Below are 18,933 nucleotides of genomic sequence, written 5' to 3'. Positions count from 1 at the left end.
GTTCTCCAAGGTTTCAGGCAGAAGACTCTCCCAGCCTTACCTGGAGATGCCAGGGAGTGAACCTGGGATCTTCTGCATGCACGTATGTTGCTGCTCTTCCACTGTGCTATGGCCCCATTCCACTCATATGTAGTCACCCATCCAAACCCAAACCAAGGTGGACCCTGCTTAGCAAAAGTGACAATTCATGCTCTCTACCACAAGCCTTCCAAGGTTTTTAAATTGTTTTTAAGTATTTTGATTGGTTTTAAATGGTTTCAGATTGTTTTAAAATTGTTTTTATATTGTTTTGAGCACTGTTTTTTAAATGGTGTGTATTTTGGTGTCTTTTTAAACCTAGTACCTACACAGGTACTAGAAATGTGTCTTTCAAGAGAACCTATTGTCAGTTGGGTCTTAGTTAAATATGACAGGGAAGGGAAGAGTTCACATACTATGCTGGGTTCTAATATGATCAGAGATATGGTTTTTCAGAAGACTTTGGATTGGAACATTTTCCCATTAAATTTCTTATTTGCATAAAATTTGCATACATATGTAAACCACCTGGAGATGTTTATATCGGGTGGTCTATAAATATAAAAAATGAACTTTTTTCCTCATACAATTTTACTATGCTAACTTTCAAAATGCTCTAAATAAATTGTTAGCTAATTGGGCATGTTATTAGTGGAAATCTTTTCCACATAAAAATTTCGTAGTGGGAAGTTTTCCACTCCACATCACCACACACTATGTATCAACAACTCTACTTTTTCTGTGCATGTGTGATGGTAACTTCTAGCCTGATTTTTGGAGGTGTGTTGATGAAGACTTGTTACTGTTAAGTCTCAAGAGGAAAGAAGAGATGCTAGTGTGTGGGAGAAAACAAGATCCACAGCAATCTTGTGCATATAACTGCTCTCCTGTGCTCCCCCTAAAATGTGCCCCCAGCATTCACCCAAAATTGTGCCTCCAGTGTTCACCCACAGCAGCAATGCTTTATAAGTGTATTACACTTTTCAAAACCAAATAATAATTGTTTTTGGCTTTCAATCTGAAGACAAAACTACCAGACTACTGCTGGTTCTAAAACATGTTAAATTGTTTTATTTTCAATCACTGGTAAAAGAGGGGAGGGGTGAATGTTTCTTTTATCTCAGTGCCAAGAACAGATGCTAAGAAAATATCAAAGGAGAAGGTAATACACAGAAGGAAGTGTGGAGCATTTCTTGGTCAGGAATTCAATCCCAGTGAATGTGAATGGCTCTTCTATTCTGAAAATTTGTTAGCAATCTGTTTTAAAATACAGTACACAGATGAAATGGATCATTTTTTAAAAAAACACTTCCAAGTATAAATTGTAATCAAACAGGAGAGCTATCAAAAAGAATATGCAATTCTGGTTGCTTATGTAATTAATCAAGTAATCAATTATTCTTTCCTCAAATTATTATATGGATGCCATGCTGGTCAGCAGTTTACAAAATTGACCTTGACTGCTATAAAACAATTATATGGATTTCTCCTCTCTTCTCTGCCTTCACCTTCCAAAACACATGGGTATGCATCTCAAGTTAGCTGGAAAATAGAAAATGCCAGGAGCAAGCTCCTGATACAGAGTGACACCTAGTGGCAGTGGGAAGCCTCTGCTGCTAGGTTGCCATGGACACTTTGTAAATAGCATTGTGTGCCTTGTGCTGGAACACATTAGCTGTGCGCAGAAAAGCAAAGCCAAATTTACCAGAACAGTTTGTCACAATAAAGAGTGCAATGATTGTTCCATGAAAAATGAACACTTGGCATGAGATTGCTCCACCAGCTTTCAGATATGGTATTGTTTCCAAGAAAGATGGCACAATTATACCAAAAAGATCATCATGCCATCTCTATTCAACAAATAATTTGAACATATAGCTTATTTTAATGCACTCCTGATATTAACATACATGAAGTTCATTTGTGTTTGTGTTAGATCTTAAGTCTGGTGTTTCCCAAACTGCCAAAAAACGTTATTTAGTGGCTTTCACATTGACCATAGCATCACATTGTTAAGAGCACATTTGTTTTATTATTATTAGTTCTCAGATCCCACCCATTCTGTGCTAATAGAATACTGAAGTCTTCTAAGTCAGGAGGACCAACTAGGGCCAGTTTAGGACCTAAGAAATAACTAGGATCAACCACATGGATCTTTTCCATCTGCTCACTGCTGTCTTTCCTGTCTGGGTGTTAGCTGGCTAGGAAAATTCCATGTGATTGTTCTTGCCTTGGTATACTTCTGGTATACCAGTGCTTGCTATAGCAATGCCACATTGCTTCCACACTATGAGAAGAGGCTTAAAACATTCATTAACTAGGGGCAGTATTGTGTATATTCCACTATTCACACCTATAGAATAAAGCTGCTGTTTCATTCTCTCTGAACAAAATCATCAGGGCAGTAAGCAACTTGACCTCCTAATAAACAGCAAGTGATTTTCAATGCTGTGTCAGTCTTAAGAAGTTATTAGTGGGATCCAAGGACAGAATTGGCAGAACTGCAGTCATTGTAAGTTCACATTTGAACTATGGTGTAATAAGTAGCTTGCCACAGGAAGAAAAAGCTCTAAATAAAGGTAAGGAAGAGAAATTTAAATTTATATTGTCTCTCATGTAGTGATACATATTTTACCACCTTGTCTGAGCCATGCCTCCACACAGTGTCATCCAGATTAATGTCACACTCACAAAAGAATGTTTTCCTTGCATAAGGGAAGGGAGATTCTTTGCTGATACTTCCTTCCCTGTGCTGTCTCTCATGCACTCCAAACATATGTTGCTGAAGGTGGATCACCTTCAGAGACATATTTTCAGAAGAACAGGGGTCTGCAGAAGGAAGAAGAAAATCAGTGAAAATTGCTCCCCATGCACAAGGGAAATAATGCACATTTTGCAAGGGTGCCATTTGTCTGGATATTGCCCAGTGTAACTAATTTATCCACGTGTGGGAACAAGTATAGTTCATAAATTTGTCTTGCACAGGCTCTACAGAAAATAAATAGGAGATGTACAAGAGCATGGTATTTACTTTCAGTAGGCCCTTTACTGGAGTTCTTTTGCCTTTAATTAGCCAATCCTACAATAGTGGTTAGATAAGAGCTGCATACGTTGCTTACACATTCTAGTATGGAAGCGTAGAAACTGAGGATTAGAGTTCAAGGATCACATCCACCTGGTAAGAAAAAATCATGCTGGGGCAGATCCAGCTGCTGGATAATTGGAAGTATAATAGTTAACTCTATTTTAAAACTTTAGATTTTAGCTTCATGAATATTGCCTTTAGGAATAGCAGGTTTATGAATAGATGTGGTCATTACTGAATAGTTAGCAGTGGAGAAAAAAAGAGCTGAAAAACACAGATGTTCCAGTCTCATTTCCTTTCCATCCCCCTGCTCCCCTGGTCCTTACTGTTAAAATAGTTGGGGTCACAAAAGCCCAACAGATTCTCCAGAATTTGCTTGGCTGGAATCCAATCATCATCTCTATGTCTTCACAAAATCTTTGCAAGCCTGTAAAATAAACAAATGTAAATCAAATTTTAAAAAAAAAAAAATGCACAAGAGACCAGGCAGCAGCTTACAAAATAGCTGTTCTGATCTCCCTTGTGTCTAATTATGGCAACAGACACTCAGTCTCTGACTTGTCAGTCCAACTCTTCAAGAGATATTCTAACCATATGGAATATGTGAGGTATTATACGGAAAGACATCCTAATACGTTATTCACTTCCCCCCAAATGATACTATGTATAAATATTAAGCATATTTCAGGATTTTGTTTTCTTAACATATTAAAAAAATTTTGCTTTACAGGCAATTCCAGCAACTACTGAGGAGAGGTGATTTCCAATTATCTTTCTTCCCCTCCCCTCCCCTCCCCAGTTCCAGCCCTCAGGGACATTGTTTCAGGAGAAATTGGTGGCTTCAGAGGAAATGGAAGGTGATTGAAAACCACCCCTTCTAATTTGCATGATGGAAAATGCTGGTCCATCTACTAGATGTCTACCAGTTCTAGTAAGGACAGGCTGTGCGTCATTACACTATAATTAGTTTGTTGCCAAGTTCATTATGCAACAACAATCAGTGACAAGAAACAGAGATCCTCATAGGTCAGGGCCCAAGCATGGGGCGAATGCAGACACTTGGCCAAGGCTGAAAGTTCACTACCATGAAGGAAAAACTGAGGCCAAGGGAAACACTGAAGCTGTTCATGCAGTCTTATTTCCTTGCATCTATATGGTCTATCCAGCTCTTGTAAGATTTTGTGAGATTTGCCAGAGTCAAACTGGTATCCATCTGAATAGTGAGTTGCTGGCCCAGGCCTCTTCTGGGACAGAAAGAGAGGGAAGAAATCCAGTGCACAGCCACTTGGGAATAAACTTCAACAGAACAGTCTGATACATTGCAAACCTGTTCACAGTTGGAATAGCTACTGTAGTAAGAAAAACAAATGGCAAATTGCTTGGAAGAACATCTTAGGAAAAAAACTCTTGGATTATCTGTTATCAAGCTCAAAAAAATTCAGGCACTAGACTATTAAATAATATGCAACAAATATTACTGAGAAAATACCAGCAACAAATCTGTCTTGTGCATTGTTTCTCAGTATCAATAGAATTGTTTCCCTTGACGTCAGTAAAAAAGTCAGACCCATAATTCTCACATTACTTCAGTCCATTGACTCTTTTCTTTGTTAGGCCTTCACAAGCCTGTCACATTATCTCGTTTGCTGCACCAGTTCTATGCACACAGCAGGTGCCTTCTGTCTTAATATAAAGGGGCTAATATTGGGAAGATGCAGCTTCCTTTTCAGGCTTGCAGTTCAGTGGCGCGAAACCATATTGCACCAGATGACAATTGGGCTATGTGATTTCTTTTCCTTGACTTCTCACTGCCATTCCTCACACCTGTTTACTATGAAGTAAACTGCCTGTGCTCAATGGCAGATGACGGATGTTTTATAATACAAACCTACAAAACCAAAATGCTGTCTTGGCCATTAATTATTCACACCTAAAGAACAAAAAATCCTACCTCACAACAAAATAAAATTTATAACTTTGCTGCGTCTGTGAAAGTGACAAAAAGTGAGGGATTAATGCCGAATTTGCTGCTTTGATGTGCATTTTGGATGTTGATGTCCCTCCATGTAAAAGCAAAACAGGAATACTCTGTTATCCAAACTATTCCTACCCGTCACACGACTGCAGCATTAATCTATGTCATCTCACGTGTACTGCAGTAAATTGAAGGAGCTCATAATGACAATGGAGCATCAACAGTATGGACAGAAATGCCTTCTACTTTCTTCTGTTATGTTATTTAAATACATACACACACACACACACAAACTTCAGAGAGAAAAAGTGTTAAAAACCATCACAGATGAAATACAGAGGTTAAAGACTATATACAGTTAAAGATAGCAGTATAAGGCTAATACAAAATGTGGCAGCCTTATAACCTGTGGGATGGACTGAATATGCTGGACGACAGAATGAAGAAAAGTGAGTGCACGCAGCTCCTTGCCCATCTGGTCACCCTGCATAGGGCAGACAATCACCTCATGTGCCCGGTGCAGGCTCTGGGAGCCTACATGGTGGCCAGGGGCGAGGGCGAGGGGTACCTGTTTGTGCATGCTGATGGCAACCCCCTATCCCAGTACAATTTTGGGCTGTGATGAGGAAGGCCTTTCAGGTGGCTGGGGTGTCCACAGGCCACCTGTCATCACAGTCTTTTAGGATCGGAGCGGCCTCAGCGGCTGCAAGACTCGGCTACACAGGCGCCGCAATCCAGCGCCTAGGCCGCTGGCGGTCTGCAGCCTACCGCAGATACGTATGATAGGGCGGCGGGTGCCCTCCCACCCCTGCCCCAATTGGACCCCCCTCTTGGTTCCCACCTCATGCGTGTTCTCTCTTCCGCACAGGGGCGAAGCATCCGGTCAGGAGGGCCAGGGTCCTTGTCCTGGGCCACTCCTTTATATTTTGGGCCCTCAAGTGGGTACAAGGCATGGATCTGGGAACACAGCTGGGCCTTGGGCGATGGGCCGCCATCGAGTGGTGCGGGCGAAGGGGAATGCAGAGAGCACAGCTGCTTCCAATGCTGCAGGAGTACCTGGAGCAGAATCCTGCACCGGACATCCTGCTCTTCCATTTCGGTGGGAACGACCTAGTTAGTCAGTCAGGTATTTCCCTGGCCCGGCAGACCAAACAGGACCTGGCCGTGGTTCTGTCCTGGTGCCCGGGGGCAGTCATCCTCTGGTCTGACATCACACAGCGCAGGGTCTGGTGGGGGGCGCTCAAACAGAACAAGGTGGACAGGGCAAGACAGAGGGTAAATGTGGCTATAGCCCGCTTCCTGTCAGCCAATGGCGGCGGATGTATACCACATGACGACATCGTCTACTCGCAGCCCGCCCTCTACTGGGGCGACGGGGTCCACTTGTCCGCCATGGGCATGAGGTTCTTTTTAGACGACCTCAGGCTAGGATTGGTAACAGCGATCTTAGGTTTGTGGGGTGCGGGTCGTTAAGCTGGGCTAACGCCCGCTGTGGCAGGTACAGTGCGGTGAGGAAATGCTAATTAAGGGGGTGTGGCACCTTAGGTAAGATGTAAATCAAGGAGGAGGAGCTGATCCCTTGAGGCTTGACAGATCAGGGATGATGCTTGACTCCTGCCCCTCCTCAGGCAACACCCCATCCGTATGGCTGTGCAGTGAGGGTGGGGTTGTTGCTGGGAGGTCAGAAACCTGACTTTAGGTCGGCGGAGAAGGGCGCCTCTGCTGGAGAGCAGATGAGCTGCCTGGAGCCAAGTGCTATCGCCATGGTCTGTTAGGTGGGGGCGGCCACGGTGTGGCCGGCCTATTAGGCACCGCACTGTTGTGGGGGATGTCCATGCAATCCCAGCCAATGAGCCTGTACCATAAACTTCAACAAATCGACCGTTCCTTCCATAGCAATGTCTCTGTGTCTCCTTGTGGGGTCTGGGCACAAATGCCTTCTGCTTTCTTCTGTTATGTTATTTAAACACACACACACACACACACACACACACACACACACAAAACTTCAGAGAGAGAAAGTGTTAAAAACCATCACAGATGAAATACAGAGGTTAAAGACTATATACAGTTAAAGATAGCAGTATAAGGCTAATACAAAATGTGGTAGCCTTATAACCTGTGGGATGGACTGAATATGCTGGACGACAGAATGAAGAAAAGTGAGTGTACGCAGCTCCTTGCCCATCTATTAGCCATCCTCACATGTTTATGCATTGTATATGCATGAATGTATGAATGCCTCGTAATTGCGTAGATGATTTACACGCATTTATGGGGACAGAATGTTTGAATGCACGGTTGATGATTTTCTACATTAGACATTCCATTCCCACATTTATACAAGGGGAAGGCATAATGAGTGGGCAGGGAAGAGAGCCTGCTGTTGATGCTCATGATCTGTGCTGATAGTCTATACATTTATTTATCTGATTTTCTATATAAAGTCTGCTGGCAGCCATCTTTATAATAGAGGGGGGGAAGGAGCGGCCAGGCAGTGCAGAGCTTCCCCAATGCACCGTGCTGGTTGTGTGGTGTATTGTGGGATACCAGGCATGGCAGCCCCAGCTTACTTCCCCTCCTCCCAATTACCACTCCTCCCAATTGCCACTTGCGCTCTTACACCTGGACTTCGGGGCCCAAGTCCAGGGCCTCCACAGCCGCTGGGGGGCCCCAAATCCCCTTTAGTCTTTCCCGGGTTGTGTGGTCACCTGGCAGAGCTTGATGATGCTTCATTTGCAGGGGAGGGAGGCCTCCAAATGGCTTTAGGTCCAGGTTCCAAAATTACCTAGGTACACCTCTGACTGGGCTCACTTCCACATTGCTCATGTGAGTGTACAGAAGTGGAGCTCTAATGAGCAAATGGTCATCTTGGGGGGAAGGCAGGTAGGCTGCTGTCTCTCCCCCCCGCCAGGGGCGGAGCCACCATTGGGCCAACGGGTTCAAAGAACCCGGGTCGCTGACCAATCAGGGGCTGCGAGAGCAGCCCTGACATGCCCCCCACGTCTGACATCAGACGCGGGGGTGGTAGTTTAGCTCCCGAGCAGGGGCACCATGGCCCCTTTGGGAACTAAACTAAGGCTGGTGCTGTGTTTGCAGTGCCAGCCAGGAGCAGCACTTCCCTGCAAAGGCCGTGCAGCCCCTTCAGGAGCTAAAAGACTGGCGTTGCCTTCGCAACACAGCCCAGGAGCGGCTCTTCCCTGCAGGGAAGAGCCACTCCTGGGCTGCGCTGTGAAGGCAGCGCCAGCCTTAGTTTAACTGCTGAAGGGGCCACGCGGCTCCTCACGGCTCCATTCGGGAGCCAGACCATGTCTCCCGCATCTGATGTTAGATGCGGGGGCGTGGCTAGCCCCTGCATCTGACATCAGACACGGGGGCGGGGCTAGCGGGGGCGCCCTCTGCGGCCACACACAGGCCACCAGCAGGCTGGCTACGCCCCTGCCCCCACCCACTTCCTTGTAGGCATGTGAATGACTTCAATTTGTACTTTGCATTTGAAAGGTTCAGCAGCATGCATACAGGGCAGAGGTTGGATTTCTTGTGCGTCCAAATGTATGGAACCTCTGCTCCTTTGGAAAAGCAGCTGAAGTTTTCTCTCCCTAAACTCCAATTTGAACCCTCAGTTTGTAGTATGTTTCGCTGCTCCTACCTGAAGTTAGCTGCCAGGTGCCATACATCAGGATGCAGAGGAGTCTCCTAAATTGGAGTTGAGAGAGGAAGTTCCTCCCTCTTGCCATTCCAATTGGATGCAGTGGGTGTCCTTCATGTGAAGGAGGAAGCCCAGCAGCCAGTTCCCTCACCCTTGCAGCCAGTTTCCCCCTCCTCTCTGCAGTCTCTCTGACTGCAGTTTGGGGCCCATGCAATACAGGTACATCCAAATGCAGACAGATAAGCACGTGGGGTAGAAGACGGAACTGTGGATCCATTGGACCCTCGGTTTAGGGTTGCCAACAGTCTCATACTGTGCAGGATGTCCCTTCTTCCTGTGGGGAAATGCTCATCCCATTAAGGATGCAATTTCTCCCACTTTCTGATTTCAGCCTTTGGCATAGGCCCATCTGCCTCATTTGGGAGGAAAGAGGGGCGATGAAGGGACTCTTTCACTGCCTTCTCTCTCACTCCGCCCCTCCCTCCTGCAGTGAGTCAATGGTGCTGAATGCTTGAGTGCTTTTAGCTCAGCTGCAGCATGCCTCTCACCAGCGTGCCCACCCCAAGGAGCCCCTGTCCCAGAGCGCTCATGGCCCATTCCCATAGTTTGGGAGGCAGGAGAGCTCTCGCCACTGTCCTGCTCTGCTGCTGCTCAGCAGTGGCCTTAGAAGTTTAAAAAGACAAGCCCCACCTGCTGTTGGAAATTCTCTGTGGTGAGAGAATCCTTTTCTCATTATAGCAGAGTGCACAGAGGCACAACACAGCAGAAATTTAGTTAGGCATGCGTGTATGCTGAGAGTAAAGTAACTTGGAGCCAGTTCATAGTTTCAAATCAATATAAAAGGCATTTATTAAGGAACTCCATTCTAGATAGGAAAGTGAGGAGTTGGGATCTCTAATCTATCTATCTAGCTGGATGCAGATGGATTCTGCATCTTCTCTGCACACATGGTGCAGGGAGAGAGGCTTGCCATGTTGCAAGGTAGAAGGCCAGGTAGGGAAGAGAGAGAGGAAGGAGGAAGTTGAATCCCTAAGAGTAGCAATCTACATTTCAAAGGGATAGCATCAGAGCAGTGGAGAAGGGATGACCAATGTCTTGACTCTCTAGTCCTCTGACTTACTAGTCTGTCCTCCACTGTCTGAGGCAAAGAGACAGCACAAAGCCCTTTAACTTCCAACACCTGCAGGTGGCCATGCCCCTGGGCCCCACGGCCCACTCGGAGTGCCCATCCTGATTTCAGTCTACGCAATGTTGGCAACCCTTCCTCGGTTTCATGTTACATGTGACTATGGCCACTGTCTTCACACTAGTCAATTTTATTTCTTTATTTACTTACTTACATTTACATACCACCCTTCATCTAGGATTGTGCAAGCCAGCTCGCTTCGAGCTGGGCTTAACAGGTTTGGGGTTGAACCAGACTGGCCTCAGCTGGTCCAAGTTCAAACCAAACTGGACCTGGTTCCAACTGAGCTGACTCAGAGCTCTACTGATAAAAGGGAATCCGGGAAGGGAGGAAGGGGCAGGCGTGTAATCAGCCTAAAAAAAAAATGGTGGGGGGGGGATTGCAGAAGTCAGGGGAGGCAGGTTATAAAATGTTCAGTGAAAACAGTCAGTGAGGCTGGGGAAGAAAGAGAATTTTTTGGTGTGGCAGGTACACACCATGTCACCAGCTGGCTACGGGCCTGGGTAGGGGGCTTCCCTAAAGGTAGAGCAGTCGGGGGGCGGGGGAAGCAACTACTTACAAATACTGCAACTGGAGGCTGTGGCAGCGGTGGCCATGAGGGGCATGGGGGCAGTGGCAGGGGCAGCTCCCCCACCCCCGCCAACCTCCCCTGGAGTAGGCAGGGCCACCGCCAGCCCAGTTTGGGCCTCTGTGCATGTGTGGAGGCCATTTTACTGACCTCCATGCATGCGTGGAGGTCAGTAAAATGGCCTTCAAGCATACACAGAGGCCCAAACCAGTCCACAGGTGGCCCTGCCTACTATGGGGGAGGCTGGTGGAGATGGGGAGAACTGCTGCCAGCAGCACTTGTAAGTAGCTGCTTACCCCACTCTCACTTGCTCTATTTTTAGGGAGGCCCCCCTGCCCACCCTCCCCTTTTCCAGTAGGACTCCGAGCTATTTCATACTGGGTCCAGTTCGAGTGGGCACAAAACTGGACCGGGCCGGGTTGGCTCGAATCCAGTTCAGATTCGAGCACAATCGGCAAAACCAGTTTTGTACACATTCCTACCTTCATCCTGGGTCCCCAGAGCAATAACAACAAATTAATAAACAGCAAACTAATTAAAACAATTATTTAAAGTTCATTAAAATACAGCTTTAAAACCCACAAACACAGCTACAAAACCAACTTGACTCCCAGTTTGGGTACTCTAACTCTGATTTCAGCCTTACCTGCAGCCAGCTTTCCAGCTACCTTACAAAACAGAATAGCTATCTGCAAGCTAATTTCCTCAAATTAACTAAAAGCATATCAATTTTTTTCCTTATTTCTCTTTGTTCATCTTTTGTGACCTTTGTTACACGTCCGAACAAAAATGGTAACAAAGGTCACAAAAGATGAACAAAGAGAAATAAGGAAAAAAACTGATATGATATTAAATAGTATCTTTTCAGTACACTTTCCTTATCCTATTGTTAGTATCAGCATTGAAACACTGAATAAAAAGCTCAAAAAATTACACATTTGTTGCAATTTTCTTTTATGCTTTATAATGGTGCAGCGGGGAAGTAACTTGCCTAGGGAGCAAGAGGATGCAGGTTCGAATCCCCGCTGGTATGTTTTCCAGATTATGGGAAACACCTATATCGGGCAGCAGCAATATAGGAAGATGCTGAAAGGCATAATCTCATACTACGCGGAAGATGGCAGTGGTAAACCCCACCTGTATTCTACCAGAGAAAACCACATGGTTTTGTGGTCACCAGGAGTGGACACCAACTCAACGGCACAACTTTACTATATTGTACTAACAAGTGGCCATTTCACTCATCATTTAAATGTAATCCATCCGGGTTCCTGCTTTCCTTGACTTCTTGATAACAACTGTCCCTAGATAATAATTATCTGAACTAGGTGTGATGTGGGAGATTCATAAAGAGGATCTCCACAGTTTTTTAAAAGGTTTGGATTGTGACCATCATTCTGATCTGCATTTAGTTGCTATTAACAATTTAAATACGTAGGTGAAGCTATTCACATATTCCTTATATTATGTTTAGTATGGCCTTCACACACCTTAGGCTAAAGCAGTATGTGAGAAACTTTGCAGAACGGGACTTACACATAATTGACTGCAAAATATAACAGATTTTTTTTTATTAGCTCTCTAATAAAGGTGTTTAATAGTGTGGATAAGCTACCTGCAGCCTTCACTTCAAAATATTAAGGCAGTTTAAATATTCATTTTGATGCTCCTTTTCTCTGAATGGTAGAAATGCAGGGAAGTATTGTATTAAAAGAGGTATTATGACTGACCTGAACAACATATATGTAGATAGATAGATAGATAGATAGATAGATAGATAGATAGATAGATAGATAGTCTCCTGTCCCCAAAGGGCACACAATCTAAAAAGAAACATAAGGTAGACACCAGCAGCAGCCACTAGAGGGATGCTGTGCTGGGGTTGTATAGGGCGAGTTGCTCTCCTCCCTGCGAAATATAAGAGAATCACCACTTTAAAAGGTGCCTCTTTGCTCAGTTAACAGGGGTGCTGCTAACCAAAACATTTACTGAATTTTTCCTTGGCTGGAATTAAGCACAGTGTATGTATGCTTCCTTTGTGCTTCATTCGTCTGAATGTCAGTCACATTCAGGGGGAAGGGGTTCCCCCATGAGGCAAGATAAGGCCTTAGGAAGCATGTGTCACTCATTTACCTGCTGCCACTACAGCATCCCTTCATTCTCTGCGCCTGTGTTTCATCTGGCCTGCCCCACCCTCCCTGGCCCCATTCCCAGTAAGCATAGAGAAGAGAACTGGTCTTGTGGTAGCAAGCATGACTTGTCCCCCTAGCTAAGCAGGGTCCACCCTGCTTGCATCTGAATGGGAGACTTGATGTGTGAGCACTGCAAGAGATTCCCCTCAGGGGATGAAGCCACTCTAGGAAGAGCAGAAGGTTTCAAGTTCCTCCTCTGGCTTCTCCAAGACAGGGCTGAGAGAGATCCCTGCTTGCAACCTTGGAGGAGCCGCTGCTAGTCTGTGTAGACAATACTGAGCCAGATAGACTAATATTCTGACTCAGTATATGGCAGATTCCTATGTTCCCATTTCCTAAGCTTGGTGCTGGGAGGGAGAGTGTGGAGAGTGTAATAACTCTCGAGTGTAATAACTCGGCTGCCAACAGAGACTGGGAAAAGTGGAGTCAGCGAACACTTCCTGATATATCGAGGTGCAGTGCATGCTTGTTCCTTGCTGCATGCTGCCTGATAATGGCAGCAAGGAGCAAACAGCACACACTTTGTTTTGGACCAGTATGTGCCACTCCTTGAGGCTGTTCACACCTGCAGCCAAGAGCAGGCTAAGGCAAGCCAGGCCAGATCTTGACTGTGCCTGTGAAGCTGCAGGAGCCAACCGGCTGCTGGGGGCTCAACGGCAGCAAACCTGCCTGTAGAGCCAGCCTCTTAAATGGGATTAAGGGTGCTGTAGCCAGTGCTGTAGTAGCATTATGGGATTTCTGGGGGCCAGGACAACGTATCCTGACTCTCCGCGCTGCCTGGGGCAGTGAAGGATTGTGTGAGCATGTGGAGAGCACACCCAGCAATGGAGGAGCAGTCGTCTGTGGGGAAGTTCAGTTTAAGCAGCCTTCCTGGCCACTCACCCTCAAGCCCTTCCCTCTGATTGTGAGAAAGGGCTCGTTCTCTGCTTTTAGTGCCTGGTAAAGCACGTAGCAGTGACAGATAGCAACTGGTGAAATTGCACAGGCCCAGAAGATGAGTAGGAAGAGACTGACCCAAGGGGTGGGGCCAGGGAACAGATGGTGGGGTGCATCAATGCCAGTGGCATATCGGGGGGAAACGGCGCCCAGGGCTGGCCGGCCCTGAAATGGCGCCCCCCCGCCGCCCCCTCGGCCCCCACATACCTGACGGCGGCAATTTGGCGGCAATTTGGTGGCTGGCGTGTGGCAGCATTGGTGATGGCCTGTAGCGGGCCGAGCGGCGGCACGGTGGGTCACCCGCGGCGTTGGCGATGGCCTGTAGCAGGCCGAGCGGCGGCGCGGCGGATCGCCCGCCGAGGACTACTGCAGAGCAGCGCCAAGCCTGCCTGCTGGCCCGGCGCCGCTTCCCAACTGCGCAGGCACGCCGCGCCGCTGCTCGGCCCGCTACAGCCTGGCCATCGCCAACGCCGCCGCACGCACACTGCCACACTCGGTGGGTGATCCAGGGGGGTGCGGGGGGAGCCACTTTTTGGTGCCCCCCACGTGACCCACCGGGGTTACGCCCGGGGCACGTGCCCCCCCGCTCCCCTATAGTTACGCCCCTGATCAATGCTAGGTTTACCCAGAGGGCAGGGCTAGCTGGTGGGGGTGGGTGGGAATGAGGCAGCACTTTGTGATTCACTTGGAGCTGCAACTTGCAAAAGTCAGTGAGCCACCTCTGACAGACAGCAATTGTGTACACAATCCTGTACACCCTTGGGAGTAAATCCCACCAAACTCAATAACTAGACTTCTGAGTAAACATGTGTAGGATCAGACTATCATATCATATCTGCCTCAGAGACTTAAATTGACTGAATAGTCATAACACCTTCCCTTCAGGTGCCTCCCTAACAGAGAATTCTCCCTAACAGAGAATTAGAAGAATTAATTAATTAGAGCCCCCCTAACAGAGAATTCTCGTCACTTGCACCAAATCACAATGCCCAGAATTCGCTTGGGATGAGTGTTAAACTGGCAAAAAAAGCAATGAAAGTTAAACTGGCAAAATGATGATATACTTTTGTCATGTTGATGTGTCCTAAGAGAATGCGGGAAGATCTCAGTTTCAACCACTATGAATATGTATGCAGTTAGGCATGTCGCTGTGCCTAAAACCATATCTGCCCTCCCCCAGTAAAACCACACTTTCCTTACTCACTGTGATGCTGCTGGTATAAAAAGCATCCCTGCTAACAATGAGGCACTTTGCAGCATTTTCACAAGTCATGCTAAATATGGTATTTGAATTTCCACATTCATAAATTAAACCACCACATAGATCAGAATATACATTTTATTTTTAAATGAAATGCTGTGAGGAAAGCTAAAAGGTATTTGTAGAGTTATTTGTGAAAATTCCTTTTGGTGACAAAGAACATATGACAAGGTGGGGAAAAGGAAACTTCCAACTAACTGTAACAGATTTTAAAAGCCCACTCAGGAAGGAAATTCAGCTACTAATTACTACTAGCATTTGACTTTTTAGGACCGTTTGGGGTATTGAACCTTTCCTTTCTCTGTCTTGTTCCTTCCATCTCATTATGAAGAGGATCCAATGGACCCTCTTCATCATGGGAGAGTGTTACAGATACATTAAGAGATGAAGGTAGAGAACCAAGACACTGGGAATGAAGACATGTGTCTGTTTCCATCCTTGGAGACAGTGGTGATGTGGAATGCTATTGGGAATAATGTATGATGTTATTGGGCTCCAGGGAACACTCCTCAGGATGAATGTTGGCTAACCACAGGGAATTAAAGACATGAGGAAAATTAGGTATTTGTGGGCAGACTGGCAGCATCTGTCTCTTCTCTCTCATCTATGTTTTGCTGCCCTGAGCACCTGACATAAAATTGCCCATAACTGCAAGTAAATAAAAATATAAATTAGCAACAGCAACATTTATTTTCTCTTCTGTGGCTATTTCTACATAAAGTATCTACCTGCAAATTCACTGCACCCTTACGGAGCATAAAAATAAAGCTGGAAATAAATTCTGGCAGGAAAAAAGTGGATGAAAGCAATTTAGTTTAAAACTAAAACACATTTTTCTATAGCATTCACTGACTTTGGTTCTTTGTATATTGCTTTGTGTTTCAGAATAAACCAAATGGGAATTATTACAGGCAATATGAAGCCCTAATAGTATTCTACTAATCATTCATTCTTAATTTGAGAAAAATAAGGAAATGGAACAGTTGTGCATTGCATATGGAACACCTGACAGTCTTTTGTAGAACTGGAACACAATGCTAATGAAATGTTAGTTGGAAAAGATCACCCAAATACAGAGCATTCTCTTCCCCTACTCAATTTGCAAACCTCAAGGAGCAGAACATGTAACAAGAGCTGAAGACAGATCTTTTATCATAAAAGCCCTTGTCAAATGCAATGACAACTTGATTACTTTTACAAAGAATAAACCATACAGAGAAGTTGTTACTCAAGTGCTGAACAAGCAATTGTACTTAACTCAATTGTAGTTAATTGTACAATTGTTAATTGTACTTAATTGTATTTAACTCAAAGAACATCAAGCTGAAATCAGACCAGCATGCAGGTGCAGCTGCACCTTCCATGACTTAGAGAGTTTTCACAACCAGCACTAAGAATACCTTTTAGCTGGAATGTATCACTTCAGAGTATGGTTAGTGTGTTGTAAAAGGAGAAGGGGTCCAGAGAACATTCAAATTCTGCTCACTTCAGCAAAGTAACCATGCTTTGTATCACTTATGAAAACACCCTTAGTCAGCCTTTACTACCACATGCAAGCTACATTTAAGATTTGTAAATGTGTCCTAGCAAGCCTTCTCAAGTTTAGATACATTATACATATCTAAAATATAAACTGATATCATGACTTCCCTTCCAGAAGCCTTGAGAATTGTTGTTCTGTGACAGGGCTGCAAAAGAAACTACAATGACCAGGCTTCCTTGGAAAGACGGTGGTGGAGATCCGTGAAAGTCAAACATATTTAAAACTGTATAGATGTGCCCTAAAACAAGGATGACTCCGCTCTTGTTGTTACATTGGCTTATATTTTTGGACTATGCTGGATTATAGAAACTCACTCTGGAAAGTGAACTAAATGGAAAATCTAACATTTTTGCTGTGTTCTATCAAAAGACTCTAGCAGAGAGGCCATGGCTAAAAGAGGGCATCCAACAAGACAAGCAGGCACAGCCTGGCACCATATAGCCAAAGAATGTTTGAAGATAAGGCAGCAGATGACTCATTAAGGCTTACAAGTCATAGAATGTATGTGAGGAGGAGACTGAGAACCATTCCAGTGGAAGCCATTCCAGGAGGAGACTGGAAGTCATTCCTTGTCAAGTTGGTATCGTATCGAAGAATGAAGAATAAGAATTACCAGGCCTGATGGTAACAGTTAATGGGTGTGGGAGAGTAAACAAGCCCTGTAAAAAGGGTGTGTGTGGATTTTTGAAGGAATCCAGGTTGCTACGATCAACACAGAATATTAGATTTATAATGGCTATGGAGATGAGGAGCCTAAAGAGTCAGTGAGAATCTGGGTGCAACAGGTAGGAACCAATCAAGAGTCTGAAAAGACATTCAAAGAAGAGAAGTGTGGCTTTTGAGGTATAAAATGAAAAGTCAGCTTTAAAACAGAGAGAATTTTCCTCTTTATTCACTTATATTTTACCTTTCCTTTCTTACACATTTTTCTTTGTTTCTTTCCTCTTGAATCTTCCTTCTTTCTAAGATACATCTCTTAGAAACTATTTTCCTTTTAATCCAATCTCAACTTCACAACAATTATCTATCTATCTATCTATCTATCTATCTAAGGCCTACCCATGGCTAATCCTGTACATGGCAGCTCTCACTAGAGTCCACAAGAAGAACCGTGGTGATTGGGCAGTTGAGATTCTATATGCAGATAGAGAGGACGAGCCTGTGGTACCATGGTGATTGGGCAGTGGAGATTCCATATGCAGATAGGGGGGGGGAGGAGGAGCCTGTGATGTTAAAGACAGTTGGAATGCGACTGCTCCTGGTTGGAAGATGTTCTTGATTGTAGAAGAGATGACTCCAGATAGATAGATAGATAGATAGATAGATAGATGGAAGGGGTCTGCAATGAGAGGGGTTGTGAGGGAGGAAAGGGCCCCTTCAGGAGACGGAGGCTGCCATTGTGTGAATTAGATGAGGAAACAAGATGAACAAGATCTGTTAACTCAGGAAGTGGGGGAGAGGGAGTGGAAGAAAGACAGAGGGGAAGAGCAAGTGGAGGAGAGAGCAAGAGTGAAAAAGAAGGGAGGGGAAGAGGGAAGGAAGAAAGGGAGGGTGAGGGATGGGACCGAGCCTGTCAGTGGCCTGAGAGGAATGAGCGGCTATTGCGGCACCTATTGGCAGCAAGGAAGGGCCTAGTCAGTCACTGCTGCTGTTTGGGGCTACTGAGGCTATTGGAGGAGGAAGGCAGGCAGGCAAGAGATGGGCCCAGGCCTGTCAGCAGCCTGATGGGAATGAGTAGCCATGGTGGCAGCAAGGAAGGACCCAGTCAACCGATGCTGCTGCTGCTCCTGGGGGGGAGGGGGAGCATGGCTTGGGTGAGGGTGGGGAGGTCTCTGGGGCTAGGGGGCTGCAGCTTGGCGTATAGGCACCAGCAACACTGCAGCCATGAACAAAAGGAGTGAGGGGGATGGAGAAAAGGGATTGAGGAATGACCAAGAGGGGTGAGGCAGAGGGAAGCAACCGAATGGAAGAGGAGACGCAGGAGTGTGGCTCAGGTGAAGGTGGAAAGATCTCTGAGATGAGGGGTGATGTGGCAGGGGGTGAGGGGATCAATCAAGTATTAGCACGCAGATGCTCTGTGCAGGTTAAGCTAGTTCTTATTAAATCTTGAGTATTCTATCCTCTCTTGAGTATACATGCTTTGTCTATGCAGTTTACATTATGATATACTCACCTATCCACTGCCTAGCTACTTCTTTGTTTGTTCTGATTTGGTTTTGGAGAATGCTGAAAACACCTCAGGCTGCCATAAGGGTAAATATGATTGTACTTCCGGGTATTGGTTAAGGGTTTAGATCCTTAGAAAGGAACACAAACTATGGCAAAGGAAATGCAAGGTGACAATAAGAGAGGCGAAAAGATAGTTTGAGGAACATTTAGCTAAAAGCATCAAGGGAAATAACAAAAACTTCTTTAAATACATCAGATGCAGGAAATCTGCCAGGGAGACGGTTGGACCATTAGACAATGAGGAAGAAAAAGGGATTATTAAGGAGGATATGGAGGTTGCAGAGAAGCTAA

General features: G+C 45.5%; 1 protein-coding gene across 1 annotated transcript in view; it reads right to left on the bottom strand.

Annotated features, from left to right (window-relative positions):
- The window catches only part of SLC6A5 (solute carrier family 6 member 5), a 112,587-nt gene that overhangs the window by 15,824 nt on the left and 77,830 nt on the right, over positions 1-18,933 (bottom strand). Inside the window, exon 14 of the mRNA XM_053285379.1 lies at positions 3,430-3,530. Coding sequence (XP_053141354.1) covers positions 3,430-3,530 — 101 coding nt within the window. The remainder of the gene's footprint in view (positions 1-3,429; positions 3,531-18,933) is intronic.

Source organism: Hemicordylus capensis, chromosome 1 (assembly GCF_027244095.1).
Source record: "Hemicordylus capensis ecotype Gifberg chromosome 1, rHemCap1.1.pri, whole genome shotgun sequence".
NCBI lineage: Eukaryota > Metazoa > Chordata > Lepidosauria > Squamata > Cordylidae > Hemicordylus > Hemicordylus capensis.
Note: the sequence above shows the minus strand (reverse complement) of the source record. Positions and strands in the feature narration are given on the sequence as shown.